The sequence below is a fragment of the Sorex fumeus genome, unplaced genomic scaffold (genome assembly GCF_029834395.1).
Source record: "Sorex fumeus unplaced genomic scaffold, SorFum_2.1 ptg000199l, whole genome shotgun sequence".
Lineage (NCBI taxonomy): Eukaryota > Metazoa > Chordata > Mammalia > Eulipotyphla > Soricidae > Sorex > Sorex fumeus.
The window spans coordinates 870370-894070 of NW_026606256.1; the positions used below are offsets into that span (position 1 = coordinate 870370).

A 23701-nucleotide genomic window follows, 5' to 3' on the forward strand; every position below is an offset into this window, starting at 1 on the left:
TGTCTTCCTCTGTGACTGTTGGGACCCCAAGGGTTCCATGGCTCAGTGACAGTCACTGCTTGGGTCCGAGGTCTCTGGTTCCTCCTGCGGGCCCCGCCTCCTGGGAACCCCAGAGCTCCTCCCAAGTGAGCCGCTGCCTTGTTGGGCTGTTTGCACACAGATGTGTTCTCCACACTAAATTTAACCGCGGAGGAGGCTGGCGGCTGTTGCGTTTAGGGGCCGTGTTAGTAAACATTTACCATCTTCAGATGATTTTGCCCTTTTCATATTTGGAAACAGATTGCACCCCCATCTCTTCCCAGAGCCCCCAGACTAAAGACCTCTCCTGAGCTGGTGTCCAGAGGAGGGGCTTTCCCAGACCACCCCTGACCCTGTCTCCTTGGTGCTTTCTGGGATCTGTGCTTTTGTGTTTCCCAGAAAACAAGGTTTGGGGAAGGAGGTGGGCCTGGGTGGATGGGAAGGGGAGGACACAGCTGTAAGGGACACTCTGGACCCTGGGAAGGGACAGGGAGGAGGGCCTGGGAGCAGCTCCCCATGAATGAAGACTCGGGGGGCAGCAGTAAGCCCCCAAAACTAGGCCTAGAGCTCTGGACGGAACCCAGGGCCAACAGGGTCTCAGAGTGTGGACTGGCCTATTGCAGGGAGCCCAGCTCTGGCACTGGTGCGGAGCCATTCCCCACTTAACCCTGCCCCACCACCGGGTTTGGCACCCAGCTGCTCCGTTTGGGCAGAGAACATTCAAGACGGTGTTAGAAGACCACAGGGAAAGGGTGGGACTTGAGTCTCTTCTCCCATGGGAACTGCTGTGTGACTCTCGCCAAGTTACTCAAGCCCTCTGGGTTTTGTCATCTGTCACGCGGGGCGCCGCAGTGCTGGGAGTGGCTGGACAGTGAGCTGGTGCCGCTGGGATGTCCCAGCACCGAGAACTTGGGGACAGTGTCCTTGCTAGCCCTCCTTAGCCAGGGCTGGTCCCACATGTCCTTTTAAGGATGGGGAGCTGGGGAATGAGCCTCAAGTTGGTCCTGGATCTGCACCGTGGCCAGGACTCCAGAGAAAGATCCTGTCGCAGGGAGAGCCGGAGCCTGGGCAGCAGAGAGAAAAGCTGGACAGCGGGCAGGGCGCTGGCCTCTCATGCAGCCGACCTGGGTGTGATCCCTGGTTGTCTCATAGGTTCCCCCGAGCACCACCAAGAGTGATTCCTGAACCCAGAGTGATCCCTAAGCATTGCCGGGCCTCTTTTGCAAACCACAACACCCAAAAGGAGAGAGAGAACAAAAGGGAATGCCCTGCCACAGAGGCAGGGTGGGATGGGGGAAAAGGGGGGTTGGAGGGATACTGGGATCAGTGGTGGTGGAAAATGGACATTGGTGGAGGGATGGGTACTCGAACATTGTATAATTGAAACCCAAGCACAAAAATTTGTAAGTCTACAACTGTACCTCATGGTGTTTCACCAAAAAAAAAAAAAGAGGAAAAAAAGTCAGGAAAACAGGAAGCAGGACCAGCTCGGAGCTCCCGGACTGAGGTGGGGATGGGGGGAGGCTTGTGTCCTCAGTTTCCCACCCCCATCCTTGTGGGGTCATGATCACTGCACCCAGAGGCGGTAGAGAGAAGTCCTGGTAGACGGGGTGAACAGGACAGCCCCGATGGGTGACAGCTAGTGTCCCTGCGTGCCATGGGGATGGGCAGTGTCCAGGTCTCGGGTATGGACAGGGGTTCCCAGTGTTCCCGCCCACGTAGAGGAAAATCACTCTTGTGGGCTTCCTGGAGAGGGCGGGGTCAGTTCCCAGGTCTGGGGGAGATGACAAGACCTTGGCGTAATTCCCTGGACCTGACCAGGCCCCTTGGGGCTCCCTGCACGGAATACTTGGGATATGGCCAGTGCCCTGGGCAGGAAATAAACACGCAGCCTCCCTCGGCACCTCATGCCCCAGGCCAGCGGGGAACGGGGGTCCTGGTCTCTGTCTGACCCCTACTCCAACCAACACCTTCACGTGCCTCAGCCAGTCTCTGGGAGACCCCACCTCCCTCCACTGTTACCCCACTCCTGGGGCACATGGGACCCCCACTGAGCTCACGAGGGTCTCTGGGCCCCATCAGGGTCCCCCGTCAACCCCAACTTGAGACCACGGGTCGGTCTCAGGCATGAAGTTGGAAAAAGGTTTGGGGGACCCTGTTCTCCCAGGCTCCATGCTCCCAGAACAGTGGGGAGGACACGGCTGCCTGTAGTCCCAGCTCATGCTCCAGCCTCCGCTGCCACCAAGGAAGGTCCCCTCGCATGGGGACAGTGGCCAAAGTCCCCATTTCCCCATAGCTTCTAGAAATCCCAGGTGGGCTGCATGAGCTTCCCATGACCACTCTAAGGTCCTTCCCCGAGCCTGGCTCTGCACACCCTGTCTGGCACCGTACACACAGCTCTGCCCTGAACCTGGGCGGGGCCAGACCCGTTGTGCCCAGGGGTGATGCCCGCGTACACATGGACCCCGAGTGTCATCAGGTATGGTGCTGGTCCCCACCTCTGATGGGAAGGCTCCCAAGTAATGCAAAGACAAAAGAAAAAGAGTGAGAAAGTAGAGGTCCACCATGGGGATTACACTGTCCGCACATCCGCCCAGTGGACACCCCCATCCTTACACTGTCCCCACCATCCGCCCAGTGGACACTCCCTTACACTATTTCCACCATCTGCCCAGTGGTCACCCCCCTTAGACCATCCCCACTATTCGCTCAGTGAACACCCCCCATTAGGCCGTTTCCACCACCTGCCCAGCAGACACCCCCATCCTTTCTCCCTCTCTCTCTCTGATGGCCAGCAGTGAACTCTGATTCTTCCGTTTGTCTGGCAGACGGGGCCCATCCTACCTGCCTCGGTGGCCCAGGGACTGCTCGGAACTGGTGTCCAGGGCAAGTCTGTCACTGAGTTACCTCAGAACTCAACTCATGATACAGAAGATAAGGCATTTTCCATCACACAGCCACTCTGGGTCTAACCCCTGGCACCCCATATGGTCCCCACCAAGCACCACCAGGAGTAACCCCTGAGTGAAGAGCCAAGAGTAAGTCCTGAGCACCACTGGGTCTGACCAAAAATATCAAAAAACGAACACAAAAAGAACTCAACTCTTCTGCTCCCTCTCCCCACTTTTCTTTTTCTTTTATTTAGGGGTGGGAGCAGGGTTTGGGTAACATGCTGTGGTACTTAGGGTTTACTCCTGGCTCTGTGCTCAAGGAATTACTCCTGGATGTGCTCAGAGGACCCTGTGGGGGGCCAGAATCCAACCCAGGTTAGCCACATGCCAGGCCAGCGTCCTCCGCACTGTCCTGTCACTCGGACCATTGCCTTTCTTTCCTTCCTTCTCCAGCCCAGTTCCTTGATGGCCCACTCAAAGCCATTCAAAGACAAGCCAGGCCACACACCGCCCAAGCCCGAGGTCCCCTCTTAGACCCAGCCCCAGTCCAGATCACCCACAGCCCACCCTGTGGAAGCGGTGGGAGGGGGGGATCCTGCTTCTATTCTGGGGGTCAGGGAGGATCCTGTCCTATGTCTCTGACTTTCTTGAAGTCCCAGGGGGGGCCTAGGGGACACTTCGAGGGCCGTGCCATTCCGTGCACCCCACCCTTGGCCAGCAGCCCAAGCCCGGGTCTCTCTCTTCCCAGAAGTTCAGCCCCCTGAATGTGATGCGTGCTTTGCCCTCATTAACCTCAGGAACTTTCCAGAATAGAGTGGGAACGCCTGTTCGCATCCTCCTGCTTAGGAAAGGGGGGAGCAGGAGGGGGAATAAGGGGACCCCCAGCAGGCGGAGGATGAGGGTGAGCCTGGATCTGAGAGAGAGGCGGAGCGGAGGGCAGGCACCCCACACCCCAGCAGACCCACCACAAAGGCCCATGTCAGTCTCCGAGTCCACCTGTGGGGCTGTCCCCTCCCTTCTCCCCCACAAGCTGCTCTCGGACAGACTCAGGGGGCATGGGAGGGCTCAGAGGCCCTGCACACACACAGGCCTCAAGGGGGGCTGGGTTGCTTATTTATTTATTTAGTTTTTTTCTTTTGGGTCACACCCAGTGATGCACAGGGGTTACTCCTGACTCTGCACTCAGGAATTACTCCTGGTGGTGCTCAGGGGACCATATGGGATTCTGGGAATTGACCCTGGGTTGTCCGCGTGCAAGGCAAACGCCCTACCCACTGTGCTATCTCTCCAACCCCTAGTTAGTTTTGAGGCCGTGCTCAGTGATGCTCATTTTTTTTGTTGTTGTTATTTTTGGCTGTTTGGGCCAAACCCAGCAATGCTCAGGGGTGACTCCTGATTCATGCATTCAGGAATTACTTCTGGCTGTGCTCAGGGGACCATATGGGATGCTGGGTGTCGAACCCGGGTTGGCCGCGTGCAAGGCAAACGCTGTGCTATCGCTGATGCTCATGATTATTCTGGGCTCTGGACTCAGAGATCACTCCTGAGGTGCACAGGGACCATGCAGGGTGGTCACGGGGACCCAGTGTCACGGGGCTAGGGTAGCACCATGGATGACGAGCATGATCCTCAAAGGTGCATGAGCTCCTCAGCGAGCACTGCAACCAGGAAGTGGGTGAGCACCACGGTCCTGGTGGCCCCTCGGCCAGTGTGTGAGCATCACAGTAGAGCGACAGTGACACCCACCCTGCATCTCAATGTTCCCCATCCCTTCCCGTCCCTGTGGTCAAGACATGGCTGGCAGGTGGAGATCACACATTTTAGTGTGGGCAGACATACACGTGTGCACACACATATATGCACGCACGCACACACGTAAGTGCACAGAGCATATGCACACACATGCGCGCGCACACACACACACACGGCCCTGGTATTGGACTCACAGCTTTGTGCTCACAAACCAGGTCCCTTACCCCGGAGCCCGCTCCTCGGAAGGGCAGATGCATTCTTACTTTCCTGCTCAGACGCCCCAAGAGCTCCCCCGTGCAGCCCTGGACCCCAGGGTCTTCCGTGGCTTTAGCTCCCAGCACCTCAGGCACAGCGCGGACATGTCTGGGTGACCCCCCAGTTCATTTCCCCTCCTCTCGCTGGGCCCCTCCCCGTCCTCCCCCCAGCTCCGTCCCTGGTTCTGTCTGCTGTCTTGGGTGGGACAGAGGCTGCTCAGGGCCGCTATGTGGGTGGGGGAGGGAGTCACACCCAGCAGCACTCAGGACTTTCTCCTGGCTCTGCACTCAGCGATCAGTCCTGGCGGGACTCAGTGAATGGCATGGGGTCCCAGGAATGGAACCTTGTCAGCCACGTCCAAGGGAAGTGCCCTCCCCGCTGTCCTGTTGCTCTAGCCCCGAAACCCAGGATCTTTGGGCCCAGGTGGAAGAATGCCCCCCCACCCCCAGTTCCTTATTCTGATGCCTGATGGGCAGCTGGATCCACCCTCGCCCTCTGCACTAGCTGGAACCCAGCCAAGAGGGGGTGGCACAGACGTGGGAGGGACCAGGACTCCAGGACCCCTGCCCAGGGCGACACCCCCCTGCCCCAGGGTCTGCTGAGGGGCAAGCCGGTGTTGTCAGGGCCTAGGGACGACCCTGCAAATTGCGGGGCGGGGGTGACCGGCAGTGACACCCACCTTTGGGTCTGCTCTGTTTCTTCCTCTTCCTGAGGGGTCGGGACGGCCCTCTTGACCTGGGTTTCTGGGACAAGAAGTGCCCTCTCTGGACCAGCTCAGACTATCCCCCCACCCCCACCCCAAAGCGAGCCCCGCCCAGGGGAGTCCGGGTTAAAATCAGAGAGAGGCTAGAGACGGTGTGTGGGATGGCGCGGACCCTGCACGGGGCTCACTGGGGCTCCATCCCTGGCACCCCACCCTGAGCCCCGTCAGGAGTGATCCCTGAGTGCAGAGCCAGAAGGAACCCTGAATGCTGCCATATGGGGTCCCCTAAAAACGCCACAAAAATAAGATGGGGGAGAGTCTCTCGGTCCCCCGGACAGAGCCCAGCAAGCCTGAAGGGCTGACCCCAGCTAGGGAGGGCAAACACTTCACCAGCTAGCATGCCCTTTGCCCATCCAGTGCCGAGGTGACTCTCTCTTGCCAGCCGCTGACCCCACCCCCCATACCTCTGTAAACGTGCTCAATTGCCCTGCCAAGCTGCCAGCCATCTGTTCACTGCTGTATCTAGGGACCCCTCAACACCGAGCTGGAGAGAGAGCAAGAGGTCAACCCGCCACTCGAAAGACATGCTGAGTGGTCCAGGCTCATCTTGGCTACGGCTGGGGGTCCCCTCATGCCCCCCCGCCCTCCGCCACAGCCAGATTGGCTCCACTAAGGGAGGGAACAGGAACTGGATGTAGCCAAATGAGCCATGGGCGCCTCCAGGACATCGGGAATTGGGAACCCAGCCAACCTCCCCCTCCAGAGTGAGGCCCTCCACGTGGCCTCCTAGCCTCCCTCACCCCACCCGCCAGCTGCCCCCAACCTGCTCACTTCCGGCGCCCCTCCCCCAGCCACCTGCCAAGGTTTGCCCTACACACCTCATCTCCTTGGAGGTCCCCCCAGCCTGCCTCACCCCCAGCCCAGTGCCCAGGGTCTCTGGCCAAACACTCCCTCCCCCCCTTTTTTTTTTTTTTGCTTTTTGGGTCATACCCAGCGATGCTCAGGGGTTACTCCTGACTCTGCACTCAGGAATTACTCCTGGTGGTGCTCAGGGGGCCATATGGGAGGCCGGGGATTAAACTCAGGTTGGCCACATGCAAGGCAAACGCCCTCCCCGCTGTACTATCGATCCAGCCCCTCCCCTCTCCCCCACTTACAGGTGCTGTAACACCTGGTTTTCATCCCTGCCATCACATATGTTCCTCTGAGCCCTGTCAGGTGTGGTCCCGAAACCAAAATATAAAAAAAACAAGAAACCACACCCACTTACAGATGGGGACACTGAGGCTCCCAATGGCTTGGCCAGCCTGGACCCTGAACTCCACGGGGTCCTGGATCCCCTGAACCCCCTTCCCGGCAGCCAATGAAACCATCACACACAAGTTTGGGGCCACGGGGCATTTATTTCTACGGAAGGACACCCCCACTCTCATTCTCCCCAGGCCTGTCCCCAACCTGGGCGCTGCAGCCTGGGCCCCCCAGAGGGGGCTGAGGCCAGCTGGGGCCCCTTCAGGAGCCCCCCAGAGCTGAAGGCCTGACCGCTTGATGGATTTCATAATCTTCTTGCCGATTCCCCTGGGTCCGAGATAGGGGCGCTCCTGCGGCTGTCAAAGCTTGGGGAGGCAGAACAGGAAGACAGTGACTAAGGAGGGGACCCCGACTATTGCCTGCAGCAGAGAGCCCGGGGTCGCCTGACCAGTGTGGCTGAACCAGAGCAAATCAGACTGGCCCCCCTCAGCCTGACAACCCAGCGCCCACAGTCACTCCTGGCAGTGCTCAGGGGAACCCTATAGGTGGCTGGAAATTGAACCCAGGTCAGCGGTGTGCAAGGCAAGCACCCTCCCTGCTGCACTAGCTCTCTGGTACCCCCGCACCCCCATTTCTTATAAGAGGGCAATTTTATTTATTTATTTAATTTTGGGGTTTGTTTTGTTTTGTCTTGGGCCACACCCGGCTGTGTTCAGGCCTGATTCCTGGCTCTGTGCTCAGGGATCGCTCCTGGCAGCCTTGGGGGATCATATGGGGTGTCAGGGACCAAACCCAAGTCAACCGAGTGCAAGGTAAACGCCCTGCCCACTGTGCTCTCTCTCTGGCCCTGACCTCGGACCCCACCACTTGCTTTTCCCTTCCCCGAATCCTTTCCCTCTCCCTCCCCTTTCTTAGGCAGCACTTCCTCTCCTCCAGGTCCCATAATTGGTCTCTGAATAAAATCTCGAAGCTAAAGGCCTAAAAGCTCTGCAGGTCAGGCCTGGACACTCCCACTTGGGGTGCGGCAGGGTGAGGGTTGGTGAGGGCGGGGCGGTCGTGGCGCTGCACCACTCGCAATTCCATAGGCCGCCACCAGGGGGCAGGAGGCGCCTGTCCGGTAGCCAGAGGCTAGGAGCTGGTGCAGAGGGGCAGAGGGGAGAGGGTTTTGCACACAGACCTGCACCCCTCAGGCCAGGCCGGTCCCTAACTCAGCACCTAGCGGTTCTCAACCTCAGGGAGCCCTTGCTTTGTCACTGTCGCCCCATTCTGGGCTGTAGGGGGGCTTGCTAGGGGGGACCGACTGGGTATGGGCCTGAACGGTGAGAAGGGGATGGAGGGGTCCCCTCCCAGGGCCTAGCCCGCTTACCAGGTGTACACCAGCAGGGTGAGGAGAGTGGTGAAGAAGACGGCCAGGAGCACGGCCAGGAGGGTGATGAGGACCACAGTTCTGGGGCTCTGGGTGCCCGGGATGATCTTGAGGGTCTCAGCTAGGGGTGAGCAGGACCCCAGGCAGGGGGGGGAGATTCAGCTGAGAAGGGGTGTCTGGGTGGAACCGCTCCCACAGCTGCCTACTGACTGGGGGGGCCCAGGATGGACGTGGTGGTCTTGTGGTATTGGGGTCCAGGCAGTGCTGGGAGGGGTCACTGCCTACTCCCCAGCCTTACCTCGCTGCAGACTCATTTCCTCGGACCAGTCTGTCTCAGCCACAGGGACGTCGTTCCGCATTACCAGGAACTTCACTCTGAACAGGAGGCAGGACTTGGGTGGGTCCCCCAACCTCGCTCCTGTGGGCCCGTGACTCCAGCAGACCCACAGGGAAGGGCTCCCACCCACTGTGTGGGACTGGGGTCCTGGCAGGGGAAGGTGGAGGAGCTCCCACCCCCCTTTAGGCATCGAGTTCTGAGTCCTGAAGAAGAGGAATCAAGCCAGCAGTTCCTGGGTAACGCCTGACAGGAGCGGGTAACACCGGGCACCAGCAGACACGGACCGGGGGAGCTGCTCTGGAGAGCCGGACACTGCAGGCAGGGACAGCCCATGGGGGTGCAGCTCACCGGTAGGGCCCAGGGCCCCGCAGCGGACTGTTACAGCCCAGGCCCTCTGGGGAGCAGCGGGAGTCGGTGCCCACACGCAGGACCTGGAGCCGGTGTGGCTGGCGGGGCGGATAGAGCGCCCGGCTGGCCCTCAGTGTGACGTAGTAGCCCCTCTGTGGGAACTGGGCAGGGACTGGCAGGTCCTTGGTCCCCTTTGGGGTGGTGAAGCTCTGGGTGGCTGCAGGTGGCATGGCAGGTTAGAAGGGAGGGGCCGCCCGGCCGGGGTCCCCCAACCCAAAGGCCAGACCTGGTGCCTGCCCAGTTCCCAGAGGGAAACCCAGGTGTGCCCACCACAGCTGTTGGCCACCACCAGCCAGATGGGGTCCCAGTCAGAGATGTTGAGGTGGCTGAACTGGCCGCGAGGTTGCTCCAGCGTGAAGGTGGTCTGGGTGAGCCTCCCCGCCAGGGTGGCGTTGGCGAGCTGGGGCACGTAGCTGATGTGTTCTGAGGGGACAGGCAGAGAGTAGGAGCTCAGCAGGACTACTGGGCCCCCCGCATAGTCTACCCTGCATAGTCCAGTCTTGACTAAACTGAGAGAGGAGGCACAGCCTTGCCTGAGACACCAGTCTGAGGGGGGAGGCAGAACCCTGCCTTAGGAGAACAGTCTTTTTATTTTATTTTATAGCTTTTTGGGTCATACCCGTCAATGCACAGGGGTTACTCCTGGCTCTGCACTCAGGAATTGCTCCTGGTGGTACTTGGAGGGGACCATATGGGATGCTGGGAATCGAACCCAGGTCGGCCACATGCAAGGTAAACGCCTTACCCACTGTGCTATCACTCCAGCCCCGGGAGACCAGTCTGAGGGGGGAGGCATCACCCTGCCTTGGGAGACCAGTCTGAGGGAAAAGGCATGACCTTGCCTGAGACCACTCTGAGCGGGGAGCATGGTCTTAGGAGCCCAGTCTGAAGCAGAGACCGAGACCTGTGCCAGCAGGCCCAGAATGAAGGGGGTCTGGGGCTCTTCTTGCAAACTCTGCTCGGGCATTAACCAGAAGCTTCTTCAGCCCCTGCAGCCGGATGTGCGTGTGTCTGAGTCATCGCCTCCTCCCATGGGCAACTGCACTGTGCGAGGCTGGGGGATAATCCTGCCCCACCCTTGTCTGGGGTCGCATGTGGGCACAGCTGTGGGCACAGGGGGCCCCTCCCCAGAGGCAGGCTTAGCTTCCTTTCCTGGGGTGAATTTATTGGAGATTCAGAATTGGGGGAGCCCGAGCCCCAGCCAAGTCCTCCAGGCTCCACCCCAGTGGTCCACGTTAGGGGTTGGAGAGGAGGAGAGGGAGGCGGATGACGGACAGAAAGTCCGTACAAAGATGGGGTGGGGGAGCCTGAGACAGCCCGGGCACCGCAGGGCCCTTGCACCGAACCACAGCGTGGTTGGCTGAGAACCACCAGCAGTTCCCAGGACCGCCTGAGCATCCCCACCCCCACCAAAAAGAAGTGGAGATGGGGCTGGAGCAATAGCACAGCGGGTAGGGCGTTTACCTTGCATGTGGCCAACCCGGGTTCAATTCCCAGCATCCCATGTGGTCCCCCAGCACTGCCAGGGGTGATTCCTGAGTTCAGAGCCCAGGAGTAACCCCTGTGCATTGCCGGGTGTGACCCAAAAAGAAAAAATAAATAAATAAATAAAAAGAAAGCAGAGAGACATTTGAAACCACTGTATACAGCGGGCACTTAATGTTTGCTGAACATGGGCCCAGGAGGAGAGAGCAAGTCTCCGAGCCTCTCTGTTGAGAGTCCCCGGCCAAGCAGCCTGAACTGAGAGCTTCCCTAGGGACAGGAAGCAGGGGACTCCTATGGTGAGAAGTGGGGTAGCACCGAGTGCGTAAAGATGGGAACCCCAAAGATAAGGGTGTTCTCTCTGGCTGGGCACTGGGGTTAATCTTTGTTTGGGGGCCACACCCTGCTGTTCTCAGGGATCACCAAATGAAGTGCAGGGATCGAACCCAGGTCAGCCGTGTATGAGGCAAATGCCCTGCCTGCTGTCCAATCGCCCCAGCCCCTGGCGTCTGTCTGTGACCCCTTCTGGGGCCCGGGTCTGGGGTCTCTCCTGTAGCCGGAGGCCCGGGGGGCCCTCACTCACCCAGGCCTGTTCCGGGCCGCAGACACGCCAGCAGCAACCACAGAGGCACGAGCAGCCGAGAGTGTCCCCCGCTGAGCCCGGTGGCCAGGCTGAGCCTCTGCCATGCGTCCATCTGTCCCAGCCTCTCTCTGAGCGTCCAGAGCCCCCGCTGTGGTCTGGTCTGTGCTAGAAGGGGTGGGGTGGGGGGAGGTTACTTCTGGGGCCTCCTGCAGCCCCTCCCAGGGGCCCCCTCCCCCCCAAACAACTGGTCAGACAGGTTTGGGGTTAGAATCTTCTGGGGATTGGGCACCAGCTGGGAGGGTCTAGAGAACAATCAGCTGCTGCCCAAGGCAAGCCCGGGCACCCCCCCCACCTAGGCTCCAGGGGGCCAGGAGGAGCCTGGGAAGGAGGCACAGCCCTGCCTGGCAAGCTCCAGGTCTCAACAGCCCCCAAGAAGGGCCTTCATCCCCCCTCCCCCCAACCCCCACCCGGATCCAAAGGGCCACACCCAGAGATGCTCAGGGCTTACCCTCGGTCTGTGCTCAGGAATCGCTCCTGTGGGGCTCAGGGGCCATATGGGGTGCCGGGGATCGAACCCGGGTCAACCGAGTGCAAGGCAAGCGCCCTCCCTGCTGTACCACTGCTCCGGCCCCTCCCCCTTCTTTTAGGGGTGCCCTGAGCAAAATGGTTCAGATGGCTGGTCAAGCAGCACTTGGAATTAGAAAACCACCCCGAAATGTAGACTTGGGACCCTTCCTGGCAGGGCCCTGCGGTCTGTTCTCAGGAAGGGGCTTCCCCACCTCCCTCCCTCCCTCCCTCCTTCCCTCCCTCCCTCCCGGTTGGAGCTACACCAAGCCTAGCCCTGCTCCAGCTCCCCTCTAGCCAGCCACCCCCTAAGACCCAAGTCCACCCTGAATCCTTTTTCCCACAGCCTTCGTGCCAGGCCCAGCTGGCGAGAGGCCTCGAGTTCCGCAAAGGTTCAGTTGCTGCCTTTGGAGCCGTAGGTGCAGAACGCAGTGAGGGGTGGGAACAGCCCTCAGCGGCCTCAGCAACTGTGGAGTGGACACAGGGCGTATGTTTGTGCTCTTCTTCTCTGTCCCTGCCCTCGGTCACTCTCTGCATGCCCTAAAACTGCAGCTCCAAGCTGGTGGGCTTGTGCTAAGCCCCCAGGCCTATCCCAGCTCATCTGACGGCGGTTCCCATGGGTGTCCCCAGGGCCGTCGGCCTAGCTGCTCAGAGTGAGGTTTTCTGGGGGACAGAGATAAAGAGATGAAGGAACTTTTCCGACCCAGAGGAGGACCCTGGGCCCCCAGACCTTGCCTTTCCAGTAGGCAGCGGGCTTAACTTGACTTCTGGCCTCTTCTCCAGAGCAGTGGGCTGCTGCCAATGAGCCTGAAGTTTGGAGGGTTGGGGGGTTGGGGGAACACCCAGAGGTGCTTGGGAGACCATGTGGTACTGGGACTGAGCCCAGGCCTCGGTTTCCCTGCTGAGCCATGTTGTCCCCAGGCCTGGATCTTTGGTTTTCTAGGACTCTCCCCATGATGATGTATGACATTCAACACGGACACATTTCCATGAGTATTCTGCACTGCACAGGAATGGGAATGTTTCCTTTATCACATTGGAAAGCAAACATCACCCAGGGCAGAGCTGACTTCGTGCTTTTGAAAGCCTCCATTGTGCGGGGGTGGGGGGGTGGGGGGGGGAGTCAAAACCATAGCACAACAGGGAGGGCGCTTGCCTTGCAAGCCCAGGTTTGATCCCCGGCCTCCCATATGGTCTCCCGGCCCTGCAAGACTAATTCCTGAGCACAGAGCCAGGAGTCAGCCCTGAGTATTGCTGATGTGGCCCAAAATCAAATAAAACAAAAACGAAAGTGTACATCACGTGTATCATGTTTATGAATCTGTGTATCTGCATAAATTTGTGTGTATGAATTTGTTCATGTGCATATTCATGAATTAATTTATGGTGAATCTGTACACGTATGAACTATGTATGCATGTGCACGTGTGGACTTATGTGCAAACTGTGTGAATCTGTGTGGATGCACCTATTCATGTTCAGCGTTCCAAGCTCCAAGGTCAGACCCCACCAGGGTGTCATGAAACTTACCTTCTTCCCCCAAAAGAGGGTCTGGACCGCACATGCTAGGGGAAAGAAAAGGCAGTTCAGATAGAGAAGGGAGCACCAAATAAAGAGTGTTGGGAGGATCCTCCCAGGATGGGAGAAGCATGCTGAAAGTATAGACCAAACATGATTGCCACTCAGTGCCTCTTTTGCAAACCACAGCACCCAAAAGGAGAGAGAACAAAAGGGAATGCCCTGCCACAGAGGCATGGTGGGATCGGGGGATGGGGGTGGGAGGGATACTGAGACCCATGGTGGTGGAGAATGGGCACTGGTGGAGGGATGGGTACTCAATCATTGTATAACTGAAACCCAAGCACAAAACCTTGTAAGTCTACAGCTGTACCTTATGGTGTTTCACTAATAAAAATTTAAAAAAAAAAAAAGGCTGGAGAGATAGTACAGCGGGAAGGGTGCTTGCTTTGTACACTACTGACTCGGGTTTGATCCCTGGCATCCCATATGGTCCCCTGAGCACTGTCAGGAGTGATTCCTGAATGGAGAGTCAGGAACAAACCCTGAGCATCACAGGATGTGGCTCACAAACAAAAACGGAAACTTTGACGATGGACAGGCCCCACCCTGCTCTGTCCCCCACTGCCCAGTGGGTCCAGGTGGGTGTCTCCATCTTCCTGGTGCAGTGAGCCCAGTATGCCCAGGGGTGCTGGGGGCGGGGTGCCAGGCCTGGGAGGACCTACCCAGGCCAATTTCCAAGGATCTACCTTGTCATTGGTTTTTGGGGTGACTAATGTATGGGGCTCCTCGCCCGCACCCAGAGAAGCAGCTCTCAAAGGCCCACCCCATGTCTCCAAACAGGTCCCAGGCCCCTGACACACCCACCTTTCTCCGAGGAGGCAGACAGGGGGAACCTGGGCGTCCCAAGTGCAGAGAGGTCCTCAATGGCGACAGGCCCCAGATCTGCCACCTGCTCTGTGCTGGAGGGTCCAGGGGTTGGCCAAGAGCAGAAAGTTCACTCGGAGGAAAAACTGCAGCCATGAATGGACAACGGATTAGCATCGGGCAGCGACCAGCAGAGGGGTCCAGGGACAGCTCCGGGTTCAATCCTATCAGGTGGCACTGCTCAGTGTGGCCCAGCCACTGGGTTCCCGCACCATCACCTGGGCCTGGGCAGCTGCAGGGCAGGACCCCAAGGTATGCAGAACCTTCTAGAGCAGTGGGGCCATCCTTCATCCCTTTACCAAGTGGCCCCAGAGCCCCTCTTGGTGCCACGCACCCGAGCCAGGCTCTGGGCATCCTCAGGGAACAGAATTCAGGTATGCCAGTCTGGACAGGGATAACTAAAATAATACAAGTGGATAGGAACATTGAGGTTCAGGCTCCCCAGAAGCAAATGCAGTACTCAGAGGGGAATCGTGGACCCAGGCTGAAAGGGGGCAGGACCCAGGCAATGGGCGGAGGCTCCAGAATGAGGCAGGAGAGGGAGGATCCTGGGGGCATTAAGGAGCAGAAGGTGCAAAGGCCCTGGGGTCACTGAGTGAGTGGAATAGACCCAAATCTCTGAGGATTGAAGCCTGGAGTTAGGATCCAGACAAGGACAAGTTTCCAGGCTGGGCAGGAGGCAAAGATGACCCAGAGTTTCCATGAGAAACTTGAAGGGCCCTGGGGCCACCTCCCTTGGGGAGCAGAGGGAGAGGCCGAGTAATTAATGGGGCATTCCTGAGTCGTCGGTTGGCAAGGGAAACGCATTCTTTGCTGTGGATAATGTTCGCTGATGTCACCCACAGGGAGTGGGGTTTCAGGGAGGCGAAGGCAGCTTAGAGATCTCTCAGGTTGAATCTTCACAGTAGAGAGGGGAAACTGGAGGCTGGGAAGGAGGGCCAGACTCACCCAGCAAACGATGGTGTGAAGTCATAGGCTCCCCTGGATGTCCAGCTGCATGCAGTATGGGGTCTCCAGGAGGGCTGGGCCAGGCTTCCTGGGTCTCTAGCCATGGTGGGGGGTCGGGAGTGGAGCCCTGGAAAGCGCAGGCACGGTCTGCACCCCCAAACCCCCAAAGCCATGTGGGGAGTCCAGGGCTGAGGCCGAGACCTGCACAGCACGCCCAACCCCGCTTCCTCCTGCAGCCAGGAACCCCCTCTTCCAGGGACCTCTGCCTGCACTACACAGTGACCCAGGGCGGCTAGGTTGTGAGGGCCACTGCCACCAAGTGGCACTGAGGGCCCAAGAGATTTCCATCACCCACAGGGCAAGGTCGGGTGAAGGGTTTTCCCCAGCCTCCTGCCTGGACCCCCAAACCCCATCTGCCCTGGGCTCCCTCCACATCACTCCCCAGGGCCACCTGAACTCATCTTTGCCCCTACCCACAGCATCCCACTGAGCTTGGGGACTGGGCCTCCATGGAGGGGCACTGCTCTGAAAAAATGGGTGCCCCCTCCCCCCCAAAAAAGACCCTTTAAGGGTCTGGAGCAATAGCACAGCAGGTAGGGCGTTTGCCTTGCACGCGGCCAACCCGAGTTCGATTCCCAGCATCCTATATGGTCCCCTGAGTACTGCCAGGAGTAATTCCTGAGTGCAGAGCCAGGAGTAGCCCCTAAGCATCACAAGGTGTGACCCAAAAAGAAAAAAAAAAAGAACAGGTGCCCCCATGTGGGGGTGTCCCTAAGGACAAGGTCTGAAACTGGACCCTGTGGGGTCTGTTGTTCTGCCCACTAGTGGGCGTAAGTGGGTGTTCATAGGTGAGCGGACATGGTACACAAGTGCGTACCGGTGGTGCCTTCGGGAGTCTATGCTGTCTGCGGGTCTACACTGGGTGTGGGGGTGCTGATGGGTGTATATATCTAGTCTATGTGTGTGTATAGGTGCCTAGGGGCGTGTACCCCGTGCGTACTTGGTGCCTAACGGCGCGTAGATCTGGTGCATATGCGTGTGTACGAATCTATAGGGTGGAGACACAGAAATATTTTCACATACAAACCTTCCCCCACTTCTCTTTTGTTAGTGCCCAGTTGGGATCACACTTGTTGAGGTGCTGTGGGTTGTTGTGTCACACCCAAGCATTGAGCTTGGGGCTCATGATGCCATGGAGCCCCCATGTCTTAGGGCTGGGGCCTTGGGGCCACTCCGGCCAAGTGTGTCCCCCAGTGACTGAGCATTGCTGTGCCCGGACAGTTTGACTCTGCCACACCTAGGGGGGCCCCGTCATGGACCAAAGGATGTTGCTTCTATCTGGAGTGTCACTTCCCTGACGTGCCCCAGGACACTCTAACCATCCTCTTTTTTTTTATATATATAATTTTTATTAGTGAGACATCATGAGGTACAGTTGTAGACTTACAAATTTTTGTGCTTGGGTTTCAATTATACAGCGATCAAATACCCATCCCTCCACCAATGCCCATTTCCCACCACCATGGATCCCAGTATCCCTCCCACCCCCCATCCCCCACATCCCACCCTGCCTCTGTGGCAGGGCTTTCCCTTTTGTTCTCTCTCTCTTATTGGGTATTGTGTCTAACCATTCTCTTAAGGAGAACCCCCCATGGGTTCCTTCTCTGGAACGACTTGGTCCCTCGCCTGCCCCCACATCCACCTGCTAGGATCCCCTTGAGTCTTTTCACTCTCTGTGTAGAGGGAGCCCCCCACGTAAGCCCCAGGTCAAAAATGCAGGAATACCTGGCCAGCCACTTAACCCAAGACAAGAGGGGGCCAGCCTGCTTTCCTTCCAGAAGCCTCCAGGCCGGTGGGGTCCACAGAATGCAGCTTCATTTCAAGCTGGAACCAGTTTCCAGACTGACTCCCAGGGCTTCCAGGAGTTCCCAGGCTCAGCACAGGACAGCGGGGAGGGTGTTTGCCTTGCACTCAGCTGACCTGGGCTCAATCCCTGGCATCCCTTATGGTCTCCTAAGCATCGCCAGGAGTAATTTGAGTGCAGAGTCAGGAGTAACCCCTGAGTGCTGCCAGGTGTGGCCCCCAAACAAACAAAACCAGGAGTCCCCAGGCTCTAGAATATTTCTTCTCCACCTCACTAGTGTGATTGGAAGGAAATACATGAATGGGAGCACTGTGATGGGGGTCAGAAGGCAGTTCTGTCCAGGCAGAAAGGACGAAGGAACAATCAGGACAGGTGGAGTCCCCGCGGGCAGTGTGGCCTCCTCCTCCCGCTGCAGTGGCTGCCAGGCGGGGTTGGGTCAGGGCGGAACAGAGGACTGCCTAAGGGGGTAGGGTTTCTTTGGGGTGATTAAGAGGTTGATCGCGGGCAGGGTTGCACAAGTCAGTAAATAAGGCTGAATCATGGCCCTGAACAAGCACCGCACCACTCCATGAAGTACATGCAGACCCTTGTCACTTAACATAGGGTGGCGCCCGGCGGTGCTGGCGCTGCTGAACCCAGAACTTGTCACCTGCGGCGCCTACCCCTGCAGCTGTCTGTCTGTCCGTCTGTCTGTCTGCCTATCTGTATATTTTACTGTTGTTGTTGGGCTACAGCTCAGGCTCTATTCTTGTCTGGCGGGCCTCAGGGGACCACCTGGGGTGCTAGTGTGGAAGGCGCATCGTCCTCCTGCTGTGCTCTCTCTGGCCCTTGTACAGGTGTTTTCCTGGTACTGCTTGGGGGCCCAGGGGAGATACTCGGAGGTCCCTCCTGGAGTCACAGCCCCAGGATCTGGTGCTTGTGCGGCTCTAGTGACTGGCTGGGGTTAGCGGCTAGGGGCTAGGGGTTAGCGGCTGGGGACCACCAGGACTGCACCCAGGCTGCTCCGAAGGCCGTGCAGTGCTGGGGATGGAACCTGAGCCTCGTGGGCACGCACTCAGTCTTGCAGCTCCCCGATTACCCTAAATCTGTCCCATTTTTGTTTGGGGTTTTGGGGGCCGCTCCTAGCTGCCGCTCACCATGCATACCAGCACTCTGAGCTGTCCCCCCTGGATCCCTGACATTCCTCTTTTGTTTTTTGCTTGGGGGCCATACCCAGTGGTGCTCAGGCTAATTCCTTTTTTTTTTTTTCTGCTTTTTTGGGTCATACCTGACTCTGCACTCAGGAATTACTCCTGGTGGTGCTCAGGGGACCATACGGGATTCTGGGATTCGAACCTGGGTCGGCCGCGTGCAAGGCAAACGCCCTACCCGCTGTGCTATTGCTCCAGCCCTCCAGGCTAATTCCTGGCTCTGCACTCAGGGATCACTCCTGATGAGATTCGGGACCATATGTGGTGCCCGGGACTGAACCCAGGTTGGCTGTGTGCAAGGCAAGTGCCTTCCCCACGGTACCCTCCCTCAGGCCCTAGATGCCGCTTTTGAGTGTTGAAACATAGTTGCCCTTTTGTTGTCAACACTCTGGTGCCAGTGATTGCATTCTTGGCTGAGGTGTGGCTTTTTGGGGAATCTGGGATCACACCAGCAGTGCCAGAAGTCACTTGAGGCGGGAATACCTTGCTGGGATTAAACCTGGGACCTCAGGGCTGAGGCAATGGCACAGTGGGTAGGGCGTTTGCCTTGCACGTGGCCCCGGGTTCAATTCCCAGCATCCCATATGGTCCCCTGAGCACCGCCAGGGGTAATTCCTGAGCACAGAGCCAGGAGTAACCCCTGTGCATCGCTGGGTGTGACCCAAAAAGCAAAAAATAAAAAGAAATAAAAATTAAAATTAAAAAAAAAAACCTGCGGCCTCGTATGCATGCAGGCCCTACCGCTGAGCCACTGCTCTCTACTGTCAGTTGGCTATCCAAGGCTCTGTGTTTGGGAGTGACCCCGGCAGTGCTCAGGGGACCACACGCAGTGCTGGGGATTCAAACAGGTCCCAGTCAAATCCCTTAAGCTCTGCACTATTTCTCTGGCCCTTCTATTGTCATTTACAAGCGGTTTCATTAAATGTACTTAGGCACTTTCTGGGAACTCTGGGGATCCCCTGACCCCGGGTCTGCCACATTGCGGGGAAGGGAAAGAAGACCAGGCTTGGGGTTAGCGGCTTCAACATGGAACACGCGCCACCACCACATGAAGCAAAGATCCTGGGTGGGAGTGGTAATAGAGAGGGAGATCGCTTGCCTTGCACATGGCCAACCCAAAGTCAACCGAAGGTCAAGCACCTCATATGGTTCCCCGAGCCCTGCGAGAGTGATACCTGAGTGCAGAGCCAGGAGAAAGCCCTGAGCATCGCCGGGCGTGGCTCCAAAACAAACAAGTAAAAGATCCAAAGACCAGAACAGCACTAGCAGAGGAGGAACCCGGGCGGGCTTTCCAGAGTGATCTGGAAGACGAGTGGCTGAAGGAGTGTCCTACCTAGTGGGACGAGCAAGGACAGAGCCCTGGTCAGGGGGGGCTCAGGGAGGCCTTGGGACCCAGAGAGCTGGGACCTGGGCTCCTGTGTCAGGCGGTGACTGGTGTCTCCATGGACTGTGAGCCAGGCGGGGCATCAGTGGGTCCCCCGGGTGGCAGGAGCAGAGGAGACCAGCCAGGACTGAGACCTCCTGCACCCCCTTCCTGCCCTCGTGGGGGGCCAGCAGCTGTCTGTGGGCTTCTGGGCCAGCTTCTCGTCCTCACTCATGGTATGGCAGTGGTCCCCACGGGCCTGCCTCAATGGTCACACTGAAGGTGGGGTGGAGGAAAGCTGGCTAGAGCTTTTGGAACTGGGGGTGCATGCCAGTTGGATTGGCAGACTTGGCACTGAGGCCGGAACGCACAGGATCCAGTTCCTGTTTTCACTCAAGCACCATCAAAACTCAGTTCCTTCCACTGGGGGTAGGGGGTGGTCAGGGGACAGAATGGCTGGTGGGGGGCTTTAATCCACTGTCCTTCCCCGGAGGAAGCAGATTCTGAAAGAGCAGGAGCCCAGACCCAGGTGTGGCCCGGGACGGGGCGGGGAGGCCTGAGCCCCCTTCAGCTGTGGCAGTGACTCTGCTGCTCTCTGCACAGAGCAAGCCCTTGCACAGCCGGGGTACTGGCAGGGGCTGGGGGCCATCTGGCTCAAGCAAGGGCTCCTGAAGGGTTTGTGGGACCCCGCTGCTGCAAAGTACACAGAAGGGCTCAGGGATGGGGGGCCAGCAATGCTCCTGAGCTTGTCTTGAGCCTATCAGAAAACAGCACCCCAAAAAGACAGAGAGAGAAGCAAGGAAGGGAACAGGCTAGAGGTAGCCCCCAGGATGGTAGGCCCCAGCCCCCAAGAAGCGGAGGTGGAGGGTGGAATCAGGTCATTTTTATTCACCTCCAAAGACGGGGGCTCTTCACACGCTGCAAGTTGGGGGCCAAGCGAAGAGTGAAAGGGTTGGGAGGGTGGACAAGGGACAGGATGGCAGGTCACAAGCCTCAGTTTCCCCATTCAGAAAAGGTGGCAGCTGGGCGGAGGGGATGGCATGTGGTGGGCTCTCGGATCTGATGGAGATGAAAACAGTTGCACCAACTTCCAGGACCCCGGAAAGCGGTGGGCGCCTCACTGCACCCGTGCTGGGCAGAGCCGCGCGCATGTGCGAGAGCCCAGCGGCTGCAGTACACAGGTGCCCCCGTGTGGTCGGATCAGGAACCACTCGTGGGCAGCCGCGGGGGCTGTCTTGAAGTTGGTCCTCCCGGGTGACGCGGTTCAGAGCAGAGCAAGACACCTTCATGCCTGCCCGGGTCAGAGAGAGAACTCCGAGCAGCGGGTGGTCAGGGGCTGAGGCTGGGGAGGGAGTCGGGCAGCATGGGGGTCTCGCTGGGCGGGATGTGGTGGGTGATGTAGCGCTTCCCCATGAAGGAGCCAATTCGCAGCTGTTCTGGGGCCTCCTCAGGCCACCACAGGCTGGAGCTGGAGGGACAGGAGGGACCCTGAGACCCTGCTGGGTGGGTGGGGATCTGCCAAGTCAGAGCGTTCCCACCCTTTTGGCCCCCCTCTCCTCTGATGCCCCTTTTCTTTCTTCTGGAACCTGCAAGAGGCCCACACACCTCCTCCAGGAGGCTGCCCTGACTACCCTAGTGGCTCACAGGAGAGGACTAGACATTCCAAGAGACAGTGGCAGATCCTGGGAGCTCCTGTCCCACCCCAAAGCTCAAGGGCAGGGCAAGGGCATGTGGTCACTGGGCAGGTGAGGGGAGAGTGCAGCTCTGGGGGCGGCTGCAGGGGCCCCACTCACAAGCGCAAAGTGGAGGCAGCCAGGAAGGCGATGAGCAGGAGGCCAGCCAGGCAGGGGAGGATGGAGCTGATGACAATCATGTCCGCACTGCGCCGCCCCGGCCAGGTGTCAATGGAGCCTGGGGCCCGCCCTGCAACACAGGGGCCAGGCCTCAGCTGAGGCCAGGCTGCCCCACATCCTAGGACAGCCAGGACCAATACGGTGCCGACCTTCTAGGCTGTTCCCATTAATGACCCTGCGGCCACCCACCTGGGCAAGACTGATGCCTGGGAAGCCAGCCTTCCACAGGCCCGCAACTCCTGACAGGTGGGGAGACTGAGGCACAGAGATTGGGTGGAGCCAGGGAGGGCTCAGGGGTGCAACAGGGTGTGGCCCTGGCGGAGACCAGGCAGTGGGCGAGATGACTCTCCTGCCCCCTCACCCACCTGGCATGCCCCCCGGGGCCTCCCTGCCCCTCCCTGTCCTTCCCTGGCCCCTTGGGAAGACCTGCCCTTACTGTCCTACCTGGCAGCAAAGGGCTGCTACTGCCCAAGGCTAGTCAGAGCCTGGGCACCCAAGGCTGGGCAAGCATTTGGGAGCTGGTAACTGCCGAGGGTCCCACAGGCCACTGGGAGAAGGGGACGGCGGCTGTGTGAACCCTACCCCAGGCAGACCCCATCACACTACCTTGGTTGAGGGTGATGGGGTCAGACCACCTTGTCTCAGCCCTAGGGGTGCCCCTGGCATCCATTAGGAGGAACTTGACCCTGGGGAAGGAAAAAAGAGGGGTCCTCAGAGGGGTCCTGAGAACCTCTGCCAGCCCCATCTCTGGTGGCCTGTCTGATTCTGGGGTCCAGGCCTCCCAGGAGACCCAGAAGCCAAGTGCCAGGGCCCAACAGGGGAGGGTCCCAGCAAGGAACAGGGAGGGGCAGGGAGGGGCATGTCGGGTGGGAGCTGGGGCAGGAAAGTATCTCACCCACGGCCTGGTCTTTCCCGAGCCCTCCCTGGCTCCACCCAACCTTTATGCCTTGGTTTCCCCACCTGCAAAAGCGGTCTTTGCCCCTCCTTTCCCACCTCCAACCCTCCTGACTCAGCTCCCCTCTGAATCTGCATTTACAGCCAGAAGCCCCCCACTAGGAGACCCCTGACTCTGGAACCTGCAGATGCCTCTAGCATCCAGGCTGGGTGAAGTCCAGACCCGAACCCCCTGCTCCCCCTCACAGCACAGTGCATCCCAGGGTCCCAGTGGGATACCCACCTGTAAGGCCCGGGGCTGGGGAGGGGGTTGTTGCAGTAGGGGGGCTGCTGGGTGTGTACAGGACAGTGGGGGTCATTGCCCACCCGCAGCACCCGGATGTGGCGGCCACTGCGCTGGGGAGCCTCACAGCGCAGCAGCTCTGGGGACATGGGCAGCGTCAGGTAGTAGCCATCGGTCTGCAGCCGGGGGGCGGCTGGGATGCCTGCTATTGTCTGCGGGTTCCGGAAGCCCACGGAGGCTGTGGCGGGAGAGGGAGGGTGGGGCCAGGCTCAGCCCAGGCGACCCCGCCAGGACCCTTCAGCCACCCCCCATTGTCATAATAGTTCCCCCAGACCTACACCCCCACACACCGTTGCTGAAGGCCACCACCAGCCAGATGGTGTCCGTGGCCCGGGCGTGGCTGTCGAGGACACAGCGCGGCTGCTCCAGGGAGAAGGTGCTGGCAGTGACCTTCCCGCCCAGGTCCCAGGCCGTTATCTGCGGCGTGTAGGAGACCAGCTCTGCGGCGGCCGAGAGCAGGAGGGTCGTGGGGCTGCTTCTCCCAATGGGAGTCGTCCCCCATCCCCAGCCCCTTCAGCCCTGCCAGCGCCTCCCTGCAGGGACCCCCACTCACCTAGACACGTGCAGAGAGGCCACAGCAGCACTACCATGGGAAGCCATAGCCAGGGGCCAGGCTGCCTTCGGGGGAGCCCCATCTTCCGAGCCGCCGCAGCCTGGGCCGTTGCTGTCTTGGTGCGCCCCAGCCCCCAGCCCAGGCGGCTGGAGGAGCTGGTCAGGCAGGCTGGCCCGGGTGGCAGGACCTGAAATGGGAATGACCCTCCCCCCATCTGCAGGAGGGGACTTGCTCCAGTCCCCCCAGAGTTCCTTGCTTTGGGGAGTCTGGGCCACACCCAGCTTCCCCAGAACCTGGGGGTGGGGGTGGGGACCAGGTTCTGGAAACAAGCTCAGGCCTTCTTCGTGCCTCAGATTCCTGCACCCCGAGTGCCAGGAGCCTCCCTGAGCCTCCCAGCTCCACCCAGGGAGCGGCGTGGGGAGGGAAACAGGGCGAAGGACACAGGGCCCTCCCTGCCGCCTTCCGGGCAGGAAGCCAAGGCCGGCCAAGAGGGAGCGACTGGCCAGCAGCCCTCGGCCAGGGTGGGGCGCGGGGAAGACTGACTGACCGACACCTGTCCTTAAATGAGCTTCTTTCCCCACACCTGGCAGTGCCCAGGGACCATGAGGTGCCCGAGAAGGAAGTTAGGCTGACGTGTGCAA

The 23701-nt window shown here is 59.3% G+C and overlaps 2 protein-coding genes across 2 annotated transcripts; both read right to left on the reverse strand.

Moving 5' to 3' along the window:
- Nucleotides 1–8229: 8229 nt before the first annotated feature.
- LOC130017533 (uroplakin-3b-like protein 1) lies at nt 8230–11155 on the reverse strand. The gene is made up of 5 exons (XM_056108230.1): nt 11044–11155; nt 9249–9401; nt 8919–9135; nt 8532–8608; nt 8230–8354 (listed from the first exon to the last, which is right to left on the reverse strand). Exons 1-5 carry the CDS (start codon nt 11153–11155, stop codon nt 8230–8232), a joined length of 684 nt encoding a protein of 227 aa, XP_055964205.1.
- A 9137-nt stretch (nt 11156–20292) lies between these two features.
- Nucleotides 20293–23376, reverse strand: UPK3B (uroplakin 3B). Its single transcript, XM_056108239.1, has 6 exons — nt 23061–23376; nt 22798–22947; nt 22448–22685; nt 21877–21956; nt 21211–21340; nt 20293–20885 (listed from the first exon to the last, which is right to left on the reverse strand). The coding sequence occupies exons 1-6, from the start codon at nt 23272–23274 to the stop codon at nt 20747–20749; spliced, it is 951 nt and encodes a 316-aa protein (XP_055964214.1). The 5' UTR covers nt 23275–23376; the 3' UTR covers nt 20293–20746.
- Between the last annotated feature and the right edge of the window lie 325 nt (nt 23377–23701).

Bases quoted from the DNA above. Each gene is read 5' to 3' on its own strand.
- UPK3B (XM_056108239.1), bottom strand. From the start codon at position 23,274: ATGGGGGGAGGGTCATTCCCATTTCAGGTCCTGCCACCCGGGCCAGCC. The intron at 21,341-21,876 runs GTAGTGTGATGG...CCTGTGTTGCAG, and splicing joins CCCCATCACCCTCAACCAAG to GGCGGGCCCCAGGCTCCATT. The intron at 20,886-21,210 runs GTGAGTGGGGCC...CTGTCCCTCCAG, and splicing joins GCTGCCTCCACTTTGCGCTT to CTCCAGCCTGTGGTGGCCTG.
- LOC130017533 (XM_056108230.1), bottom strand. From the start codon at position 11,155: ATGGACGCATGGCAGAGGCTCAGCCTGGCCACCGGGCTCAGCGGGGGA. The intron at 8,609-8,918 runs GTGAGCTGCACC...CCTCCTGTTCAG, and splicing joins CGGGGCCCTGGGCCCTACCG to AGTGAAGTTCCTGGTAATGC. The intron at 8,355-8,531 runs GTAAGGCTGGGG...GCTCACCCCTAG, and splicing joins GGAAATGAGTCTGCAGCGAG to CTGAGACCCTCAAGATCATC.